Source organism: Bacillus rossius, chromosome 5, assembly GCF_032445375.1.
Source record: "Bacillus rossius redtenbacheri isolate Brsri chromosome 5, Brsri_v3, whole genome shotgun sequence".
Lineage (NCBI taxonomy): Eukaryota > Metazoa > Arthropoda > Insecta > Phasmatodea > Bacillidae > Bacillus > Bacillus rossius.
In genome coordinates, this window is record NC_086333.1 from 37,715,787 (window position 1) to 37,728,059 (window position 12,273).

A 12,273-nucleotide genomic window follows, 5' to 3' on the forward strand; every position below is an offset into this window, starting at 1 on the left:
TGAATTTGTAGGTACATTGCCGTTACCAACCTCGAGTAAAATTCTTGAAAATTTGTTAGCTGTAGGATCGATCTGAAGCAGAACTTTCTCATTTGTTGTTAATTGAATATTTTTTACTGTACTCCAAAAAGCTGACTATTACAAAATGGCATTCAATTCATCAACTGGTGTTGTGCAAGGTATAACTGGAAGTGTTTGCCTGAAGTCACCGGATAGTAACAATGCTCCATCAAATTTAACCTGATTATTTCTCAAGTCTTTAAATGTATCGTCTAATGTTTCCAATTACTTCTTGTGAACCAACTCGTAAAATGCGTGTTAAGGCAAGCGAAAAAAAATACGGCAGTAAAGGTTTTTTTTCCTTTTTTCCGCGTGCGCATCCAAGAACAATTTATTTATTCTGTAAAAAGTCTAATCACATTTCTCGCTAGACCTTCCACAGATAATTAGGCTCTAAACTACATATTAACAGAATGTGAATAAAACGTCAAAAATTTCTGTTAAATTTTATTTCTTTTTCTTTTCCGAAAACGCTCGGACCCGTATGTGTTTATTTCGAACCAAACAGCATAATATCAAAATTCATGCTTCTTACTTTGAAAATGATGGACTTCTCTGAATTTTTTTTTTTTTTGTTTTTGAAAATTTTACTATATAAACAATCGTGTACTGAAATGCAACGCTGTGTCAAAATTTCAAGTCAATCAATCACTACTTTTCGAGTTCTGCGAATACAAATATACTGAGGCTGAATTTAAATATATATATAAATTTAAAGAGACCCTGATTTAAACAGCAACAAAAATTTATCAGTAAATTTTAAAGCTCTCCTTTATTTTGTAAATTATATTGATATTTAAAATATTGACTGTAAACAAACGTATTCGTCATTTTTATGAAATAGTGTAAACATTTGTACTGGTATTGTATGAGCTATTTTTGTAATATTAGTAGAATTTGAAGATTATTTTACATCATTATTGTACACTGTAGTTGACACGGATTGGCAAGAATGCTAAAAGAAAACAACTCTAGTAATCTCAAGTTGCAGGTGATAGATGAATATGGATAGCTTTCACTGTTTAAAAATATTTGTACATTACATTTTTTTACATTTACCGAACACAGTGTGGCTTACCTCTGCATTGAGATGTCTTCCAGTCTGAAGCCCGATGATCATGTATCTTGGTTTTTCCGTAGCGAAGCTGGACTTCACTATCCAGTCAAAATATATGCATGAGTTTGAGGCAAGACAGGATACGTTTCCATGCTCCAGGATCGGAATAGTACATGAATGTTCTTGCCCTTTTCTATGGTCTTCAGCATCATAATACGTTCTACAGTGCTAACTTGGACGTTAGGCAGCACCCACTTGATAGACTGTAGTGTTAGCGAGACATCCTGTGATTTTTCTGCAGCAGTAACTGTTGCATTAATGTGTGTGTTGGCTAGAAGAAGTATGAGCTCTGGTATCAAATAAATTATTAAATGCTTGTAGTCTTCAGGGAATCCGAGAAACATGGACAGAGGAGCAAAAACTTCTAATTTTCCTTCGGCATAACCTAAGGCTTGTATTCATCCTCGAGACCCCAACCTGCCATCTTTGCAGCACACAGTTCGTTTGGTGTGAGTGAAAGGTGATTTTTCATAGCAGATATTATGCCTAAATCTCTCGTTTGGTCTACCTCGACGCCATATGTGATGCGCTCTATTAGGTAAAGAATACCGTTGCAGGATATTGTCGTCGTGGGATGCGTGCTATCTGCCATTGTCAGCGTACCTCTTATAATGCGAAGGTAAAGTACAGATATCTTGGTGTTGTACAGCGATGCGTACTTCGGAAGGTAGCGCGTACGGCCCGAGCAGGAAAGGCTGGTACTCGTACAGTTCCATTTTCGTATTGCCTTCATCAAAAATTACCACTTCTTCCACATTGAGTATTTCGTTTTCCATATTTATTCGGCACTTGTTTATATACTAATAAGAAATATTATGCTGTAAGGTGTTAATGCACCGACATCTGGTAGAGAACTGCTATTTTCCATGCCAATGCGATTTCTTTTATAACTGCTCGGTGTCACAAACTGTATGCCCATCGCTTCAAGTGCAGAGGTTATGTAATTTCTTTGTTTAGAAAATTTACCAAGCATCCTCGCTGGTCAACGATTTTGAAGACGACTTCGTGTGACACTTCACGACGACTGCAACAAAAATTATTCTTTGCGGTACTCAACCAGTTTATATCCTGGCAAGACCATTGGCGAAAACACGTGAAGCATGTTGTTTATTCTTCCGTTGAATTACGTTCCACTTGCCAAACTGAAGTGACATTCACGGGTAGTATGTTTACTGTTCGTGTAGATTCTTACGTTTTTGTCCTGCATCGTAAATCTTTGGTTCGAATCCGAGCATTCTCTATGGTCCCAGGTTTCGTAGAGTCACATTTACCCTGTTTTATTGGATGTTTGGGTTTCCACGCAAATGAAAGTCTACATCCTATTGTAACTTTTTCCTGAGGTAATATGCAATCTCGTCAATTTCGTAAGTTCCCACAAGTAATTGTAATTTTTGAGCGGTCTCATTACTTTTCAGAAAGCCGATCTTAGAGTTATCTTCGTTGATATTCGATATGGCATTAAAAGTTTGAAAATCTGTGAGTCCGATACACCATTCACCTTCCGAATCCAGAGGTGGAAAATGGACCACCCGGAGCTCCGAATTATGACCTGTCAACGTAAGGTTAGCAACATTACTGACTAATTTTCATGATAACAGTTATTTAATAAGCAAAACAAAATTTTAGTTAAGAAGCGAAGGCACAAGTGCCCGCAGTTTATTTGGTTAGACGGCTGTTCTGTTTCATAATTGTTGTACACTGGAGTAGTCCAGCCCATGTACCGTCTAAGTTCTGGCAGAGGTCTCAAATAACTAAAATTGTTGTAGTACTCGTCCATTTTCCCCGACTTTATGTATGCCTCCTGTGCGTGCTTGTGAGTCTTTGGCGTGCCAGATAGTGTCTAGCATAAACAAGCCTCGGAAATTAGGTATTTTCATTTTGCGAGCGTACTTAATTAAATCTATATTGGTGAATCATCCCTCTACCTATTTTGTAAGGCTGCAAGTAGAGTCCCACGCCGTTTTATTTTGCCCGTGGAAATGGCTTCCATGCTGCCATTTTCTCTTAGAGCTTCTTCCAACTGCTTGAGCTCATTATTGGACACTATCGTACAAAGGATATATTTATGGATAAATATTGGATTGTCAAATGCTATTAGGTCAAATATTCAATCAATTGTGATAATCTTGTATTAGAGTTGTTCAGGATATGTAGTTTTTTCTCTATTCAAATAACTTTGGCACTAATACAATTTACCCTTAATCATATTTTAAAAAATTTTAGTTTAGATTTTTGCTCTATCTTTTAATCAGAGTAATTGTTGATTTTGTATAGTGAAGGTAAGTAAACCTGGCACTATCTAACCGATATTCAGTAAGATTTCTTGCTTAGAATAACGAAATATTGGGTAAATTAATCTCATTGATTTTGTCATCATAAATTGGAGGCATCAATTAATAATATTATACAAATAAGCTTAAAAAGCGTAACAAAAATTGAAGAGAAAATTGGTCTAGTAAGTATTGTAGTGTAATTTTTAAGTTGCTCTTATTTTTTGTGTATGCATATTAAAGTTCATAAAATGTATTCCAGGATAGTTTTGCTATCACGAAGGATTACTTATCATACTTATAAGGTTAGTGCGATCCCCGATGTTCACGTAAGCGACTATGTAGAACACTACTGAATTTCTCCGCTTACCTAATAAGAGCTTGGAAGTTGTTAGAAAGTAGGTAGTTATCTAGGTTTCATATAAACTTACATGACACCAATACAAATTAGTTTACCAAATTATGTATAGACCTACGTTTCGCAAGTTTCAAGAACGCAATTCAGTTTTGTTGCCTTTCCGAAGAAGTTATAAGGTCTCATCTTGTATGAATGGCACAAATATAAAACAATAATATAATCTTAACGACCTGACAGAATTGGATGGGGTTTATTTTTTCGGCTATATATTTTCATTACAGAGACGTAAAAGTACAGAAATAAACAATATTGAGTATAGTTTCAAAGAAAATTTGAAAATGTATTTTTATAAAATAAGGGCTTGAAACCAAAAATAAACAAATATGAAATAAATCTAGCTGTAAAATTAATAAAATCACATAAGAAACACACTATGGAAATCAAATCTTAGAACAAAAATTATATTACAATTTTAAGATAATTGTAACTTTTTTGACATTATATTATGCAATAAAAAGAAATCGTTTAAATATATATTCGTTATATATATCGTAACTTTAAGTAAAGCGAACATACTAATAATCAATTTTTATTATTTGATGTATAATAAACCTCAGTGAATTACTCTGTCCAGGCTAACGAATTCGTGGACCAGGCCAATCGAGAATAAAGCAGTATAATAGTAAAAAAAAAATATTTAGTTCTTGAAAATGTATTAATAATACTAATTTGCTTCTTTTATCTTCTTAATTCTAACAAAATATCTTTTTTATTGGAATAGAGTACTTCATAACAAAAACTTATATTTAAGTCCGCATGTCTTTTGCTATTAAATTAGACTATTCATTAGTAGAAAATAATGTAATCAATTTATGCAAGGTTTGAAGGAAAAACTGGCTTTTCTTGTATTGTAATCTCAGACTTGGTTGGAGAATTGAAATGTTATGTATTTGGATAAACTTAAATAATAATGTACCTAAGCATCAAACTTAAAAAAAAACTAATTAAAATCTCTCGTTTTTCACCAAAAAATTCAATTTTTTTTATTTTGCGTGAATACAAAACAACGACGTTTGTGAAAGCATTCCCTGAAAATAAAAACTGTAAATAATTTTGTGGCTCATCAACTACAATTTTTTTTTTTTTTTTTACATTTCAGTCAGACAATTCTCAATATTTTCTAGTTCTAGAATAGTAGAGCTAATACTTTTGATCCCTGTTCGCCTTTTTTTTTTTTGAACATTTTTTTGTACTTTATCGCATAGGAGAGGATTTTCAATATTTTTAAGTGTGAAACGGATGAAAAGATGGACACATTTAAACACAAGAAAAAAAGGCATACCTATCTCAAAATAATACATATATTTTGATTATTTTAAATCTTCGCTTGAAATTTTACTTTTTAAATTAAAGAGTTTAATTTATTCCGAGATAAGATCATCTTGCGCGACGCACAAAACTATATTTTTTCGTCCTCTTAACGAAAATGGCGGAAGTATTACGGGCGCCAAAAGAGTCCAGTCCACGGCAGGAACGGGAAGACGGGGGCTATTATTACAACCTTCCCGCGCTCGTTCACGAGAAAGCTGTTCCGTCGCTTGTGACGTAACACGGCCAAAGCGCCGGCAGCTAGCGAACACGCGAGCGCCGTAACGGCTGCAGTTAAGTGCATAACCGGCAGTCAGTGCATAACCTGCAATTAGCCAGCGCGCCAGCCCGCTGACTAGCTCGGCCGCTCGTGACAAGTTACTGGTCTCGTTCTGCCCGCGCGAGCGGGTTCACGAACTGCTAATTCCAAGCGTAGTTTCTGGGGAAATTACGTAGCTATTCAGTGGGTTAGGCGTAAAACAGATTATTTTGGAAACTACCGTAAAAAGCACTAAACATTAGGGTAGCTTTAAATATACACGGAATTAATACAGGTATAATTATATAGGTAATTATTTGAAATTCATACATTAACTTCCAGAATCCCAGCACCAGAGTATTCCAGAACTAAATTTTCAGTGGCCGTTAAATAATTACGTTGCTCAAATACCAACATATATACATATATCTATATGTTTCTATGCATTTACATACAAACATGACAATTCTGTCAAAAAAATAGAAGCAACGCCATTTTATAACGGTCAATGAAAATTAAGTTAAGTCAGTAACTTTTCAGAAACCAACTTCTGAAATTTTAATTTGTTTCTCTATGTGTCTTCCCGTGGCATAAACAAAATTCGATAGTGCTATAAAATTAAAAATCTTTTGAATGCACTATCGTGCAATATCGTTAGTTTGAGGCTTTTTATTAATTCAAAAATATACAAATATACATAACTGGATGTTAAGTGTATTCAAAAATACAATTCTCAGTGAATTGCGAAAGCGAATTGCTAGTAAAACTAACTGGTTAATTATTTAAAAATATAATGATCATTTAATTATTTTTATATAATATAAAAGTTTTTAATAATGTGAATATGCTTAAGTCCTGATTTTATGAGAAGAGTCGTGTTTCTAATGTCACCGTATATTACAATTGAAGATAAAAAATGTTAATCCTTAACTTATTGTGGCCATTATAATTTATCTATGTTATATCCACACCAGCTAAAACCGTCCACGCTTCGCTGTGGTTCAGTCCGATATGAAATGAATAGGAAAGTAGATCAAAGTATTCTAGCGAACATAGATTCGCCTAGAAAACACATAATTCAATCCAATACCCTGCTTTGCGTTGCTGTAGATTTTGTGTGTAATGAAACGACAGGAAGAAAATTTTTTTTTCACATAAAATCATTTTTAATTTTAAAGCTAGTGGCTGGACTATTTTTTTTTTTTCCGTTTTCTGCATAAACATAAGGATTACGAGGTTTACTGAATCTTGAGCATGTGACGGTATAATTGCCCTGAGAGAAGCATTCGTTTTCTAAATTCAAACCGCACACTTGCAAAGATTGCCCTTGCGCTTTATTGATAGTCATAGCGAACGCAAGGCGTACTGGAAATTGAAGCCGTTTGAACTCGAACGCTATGTCGATTGGAATGAGTGGTATTCGTGGAAGTAGTACTAAGTCTTCACCTCTATGAGGTCCAATCATATGGAATATTTGGAAGAAAAATCAGGTTAGTTAACCTTCAATTTGATGTATGATTGTAAATATTCTAAATTAAACGTTTATAATTCACCATTGAAACTAATACAATATTTTATGGGCATGTTGTATAACGAGACCTTGAATCTGGGAAGTTGCCCACAAGGTTGACTTGCTCGGGTGTAGTGTGCGCTTCTTCGCCTTTGTGACGCAGGAGAGAGTTGGCCATTCGCTTTCGCACGATTACATTTTAAACCGTTCTGTGACTGTGAAATTTATTCGTGCACTTTTATTGAAACAGAGTAGGCTACAGAAATGTGGTGTCAATTCAGATTTAAAAGTTAAATTATACTTTATTCAATAGGCTTATTTGATTCTTTAAAATTAAGTTAAGCAATGGCGTATGTCCAAAAGATTACATCAAGTCATGCACTCCCATTGCACAAATCTTTCAAAGATAATACATGGATTTCTCTTTGCTATATTACATATTAAGTTAAATGCTTTTTTACAAATTATGTTACCATTCCACGAATCTTCAGTAACAATGTTTAAGAGATTTCAGAATCCATATGTATAAAAAAAGAACCACTTGAGGAATTAGGTTGAAAAAAATAATTACCATATTTTTGGCTTTTGTATTATCGTTAGCTCTTGGGTTTTGCTTCTTCAACACTAGTAGCACCATCTTTCTTCGGCGGAAACGGGATTCCTACTCTGATATTAATGACAAATATATATTTTTTTTCAGAATGCCACATGGGAACTCACGTTCAAGCATAGCATTAGGAAATAATCGGTTTACCAGTTCGCTGTCTATACCTAAAAGGGTAGATAATTAGAGTCTTATTAAGTACAGCAGTAACATCTGTTCAAGGCTCGTAATATCGCTAGCAATTTATTTAATTTTTGATAAAGTATAAATATCTTAAACGGACTTTTCGACTATAAAATGACAGCTTCTGAGATTTTTATAATAGTTCGCAATATTTAACATTCCATGTTCGTGCAACACGATGTTACGTTTAATACTCTCCAGCGCGGTGTGCCGCCAGCGGGCTGACCTTTATCCTGAGACGCTCCTCGGGAGCTCAGTTTAAGGACATCCAGTCTCTGCGTTACTTAGGAATCTTATAGGTGTCCACAGTGCAGTATGCTGTACAGTACTGTGTGCTATGGCAATTCTACAAATGAAGAAAAACAAGGCGGGTGTTGGTATTGGAAATATTTACAATACGCCATCTTATTAATACTTGTCACATAAAAACACCTTAAGAATTAAAAAAACCAACTTAAAAGTCATAAAATAATACCAAAAAATACTTTGTAGTTCTAAGTATATGTAACGGTTTCTAAATCGTTAACGGGTAAATCATATTCAACCGATATATACATATATAAGATTAAGAATTGAATTTCTCCCCTTACTAACATATTTATTAGTATTTATTTAATATTATAGTGTCTCTGAAAAAGGTTATTGCGCTAAAAACTCTTATGTCACAAGTTATTTGTAAAACAAGTGTGATATTTCAGAAATCAATTTTGGAATAATAGTAACTATGATTTTGGACAAATATATATAAAAAAAGTTCTATAATAACGTTTTATGCAACTTAAGTATAATTTAATGGCAAATAGTCCTACAGCTGTAGGGTATAAAAATAGTTTTGAACCAATGCATTACTGGCTGCAGAGCTACAAGGCGACCTAACGCCCGCGTTAAACGTCTTGACAGGTGGGGATTCGAGTTGGCGGGCATTTCCACTCGGGTTAACTTTGTTGCAATTTCCAGCGAGTGCTTCTTCAACAGCCGAGTCGTCAAGAACGGGAAGTGCTGTACCAGGTACCAGCGAATTGAAGTTAACCAGCCGCCTACACCTATGGTAAGATTTGTAGGTATTCTTCATATGCATGAACTAAGGACGGATGCTGGCCTATTATTTATTCCCTTCTTCAGCACTGGCTTACGTTCTTGCCAACATGAAATCACACACATTTTTGTTGAAGATATAAATAAATGGTCGTTGACAAAAATTTGTTAAAGAAGGTATTTAAATTCATTATAACTAACATTTAAAAAACTTGCAGCATTTGTGCTTGGACGTACATGTGAGTTTCGACAGTTCTGTTTGGGTTTAAACCTTTCAAAGTAAAGGGAACGTGTCTGTTACTGCGCAGCTTTCACTTTCGGCGCGAGTTATTGCCTGTGTGGATGGTAGGAGTTACCGTAGATTAATGGATCTGAAAGTTTTTGGAATCAGTGATATTTAAAATCCTACAAATAATTGTAAGCGGACTATGTAAAAATTTCTGAAAAATGTTTAATAATATTTATCGCTTTATTCATATATATTGCTGGTCAAATCAAGGGTTGTTTACAAACGGTAAAGAGTGACTAAAGCGCCGTAATAAACAAAATCACTGTTCGAGCCAATTTTGTAGAGTCATTAAAATAACTCTTACAAAATGATGTGTTAACAAAATTAGCGATATATTCGTAATTAAATTGTATAATAGAGTAAATAAATATTTTAATATCTGGAAACATATTTCTCTGGAATACCGCAGGGCACACCCGAACTAAGGAAGGATACTGACCTATTATTAAGTCTCTTCTTCAGCACTGGATTACGTTCTTGCCAACATGAACTCACAAACATTTTTGTTGAAAAAAAATTAAATGGTTGTTGAGAAATAAATTGGGAAAGATGATATTTAAATACACTATAAATAAAATGTCAAAAACTGGCAGCATTTGTTCCCTAGTGTGCCCTAGTGGACACTGTGAGAACCACTGTCATAGACTAACAAAAAATGTAGATCACTCGTGCAAGCTGTGAGGCAGAAATTTTTTAAGTTAATTTACAACATTGAAAGATTTATATGCGAATACAATCGAGTAATCATTATGCCTTGTTGGAAGAACCTGAGTTATTCCGCAGGTTATAACATATTTTCCCCTTTGTGTATTTGATTTTTAATGACTTTTTGATTTTTTCGACACTATTTCATTTTGGTACGTGTAGTTAATTAAACAAAATTGTGTGTCTTTTGCTGTACTATTTTTAAATTAATCCCTTATGATAAGGGCCATGAACTGTCGCGAAATTATTTTCGGACCAACTGTGTGCTATAACTTTGTAGAATTTTCTGTGTTTCTTGGTTGGCTGGGTTTATTTCAGAAACGTGTCTTTTGTCAGCACAACAATCACAGCCATCCAGTGTTGAAGCTAACGCGTCCTGAATGGCCCAGCTGAAAAGGGCAAAGTCTTCTCTTGCAGACGGCCGCCAATTTAAAGACAACATTAATTAGCGCGCGCACGCATACATTTTTGTAGTCTAATGAGTTATTAGATATTTTCGCGAAAAATGCATGACTTTAGACTTGGCTTTACCTACATTAGCTGAATTTAACAGATGTATTGGCTGATCCAAGGCCAATGTTGGAGCTACGCGAAGAAGACAAAAATTGATGGAAATCCATTTTTAGTTTAATGTGTGAAGAAGGCCTGCAGTCTGAGTTCATAAGTTCAATTCCCTGCACATATTTATATAGTTCCACTCAAAACAAGGAATATAAAGAGTCGCAACTCAATGCTTTAACTAGTGCTCTTATTTTCTTTGGAAATCAGAGAACTGTGCGGTATTTATAAGCAATCTTACAACCTAAAAGACGTTAAATTTTCGAAAGTAAAGTATGCAGTGGAAAATATAACGTTGTGGCAAGGAGAGTGGGAAAGCTTCCATCCACATGTGCTATCTGCTATTTCACTAAACTCTTCCGACTACTAGCTCTAGTACTCTCCCAAATCTACGCGTGAGTATAGTAGTGTGTCTTTTCTCTCTTGTCCTCCTATACAGTGCAAATCGTGTCAGCGAGTCGCTGCAACGTTGCTGTGTGCCATGTTTGTCACAGAAAAACAAAACTGTAACTTGTATGCTCGGGCTCTGGACGTTACTTTGTAACGTGCATGTTGTGTCTGTTTGTGACTTGTTTCGCATGTTGGATCAACACCGAGGTATAATTTAACCAAATGTTTTGCACATTTATCAATAAAATATTCTTCTTTGAGTAAATAATTAATGAATTCGTCATTTTTACTTGTAATTTTATTTCTTATTTATATTTACATCCATATCCATTTCCAGTGCGACATTAGTTACCTACCCCGGTGGCATACACGTGTAAAGTTCTCGATAAAAAAGACTCATCACACTGTCGATTACTATGCCTTAAAACATTTCAGAAACACTATCATGTAAGACAATTCCCCTTTCCACTTAAAGTCTGGCGAAGTCTCCTCCTATTGCGACCATGAAAGAACATAAAACTAAATATATATATATATATATGTTTACTTCAACACAACTACTTGCAACATGTATTCTGCATGAGATAAATTAACTTTCGCTGGCGATAAATTTAGCAAATAGAGGAGGTATAACATAGACAAAAAAATTCGAAGGAAGGAGTGTTCGATATTGGCTGGATAATTTTCCGTTTGAATTTGAAAAGAAGATTATGATGATACATCAAGTTCAGTTAGCGTGGTTCCAAAAGTATCAGTAGTGTCATAGTAACCATATACGTGTCGGTAGGTACTGTAGCATTTTTTTTCACTAAAAACAACAATGCTCGACGTCATGATAAAGGCAATTGTGCAAGCAGCCCTTAGCAAAAAATGTTAAGTTGTGTAAAGCGCGGCTTTCATTTTTGATGAAGTGATAATAAAAAAAAGTGTATGCGACTATCTGTATGTTTGAAGTATCTCTTTTCTTCGAACGAGTGTAATGCATTTTCAACCCCGTTGAAAACTCTCATTGTAACCATGAAATAACTTTTCTATCATCGTAACAATGCGGAGGAACGTCTAAATTGTTAGGCATTCAGCAGGTTATAAAAGTTCATAAGGATATTGTGCCCACCATATTGTAAAACACACCAAGAGTCAGTAGTTGTTTCGAATGACTGTTCTGAGCCTTTATGACTGAAGAACGAATGTGGTTTCACCGGCAAATGGCTTTCCTCGTGGGCTGGCTGCTAAAAGTTACGTTCATGAAACGATATGCGTGGGTCTGCTGAGCGTAAGCCAGTGTTTTGGCCGAACGTACGAAGAATCGGTACATCGAAGGTATGAGGTGCGCGTACGTAAAGCGACGTTGCATGCTGCGGTACTCACGATCCGCCTTGCCGACGAACTCGAGCGCGTTGCCGATGAGCGGGTAGCCGGGCGGGCCGGGCAGTCTCTCGGCCAGCCGCACGAAGCCGCGGCGCCGCCGCAGCAGCAGGTGCGCCGCCAGCAGCGCCGCGGCGGGCAGCAGCAGCGCGAAGAACACGGCCGCCTGGGCGTGCTGCAGCGGGGAGGCGCTGGCGTCCAT

General features: G+C 35.6%; 1 protein-coding gene across 1 annotated transcript in view; it reads right to left on the reverse strand.

The window, feature by feature from the left end:
- The window catches only part of LOC134532237 (cytochrome P450 4g15), a 76,574-nt gene extending 64,301 nt beyond the window's left edge, over nt 1–12,273 (reverse strand). The window contains exon 1 of the mRNA XM_063368657.1: nt 12,075–12,273. Coding sequence (XP_063224727.1) covers nt 12,075–12,273 — 199 coding nt within the window. The remainder of the gene's footprint in view (nt 1–12,074) is intronic.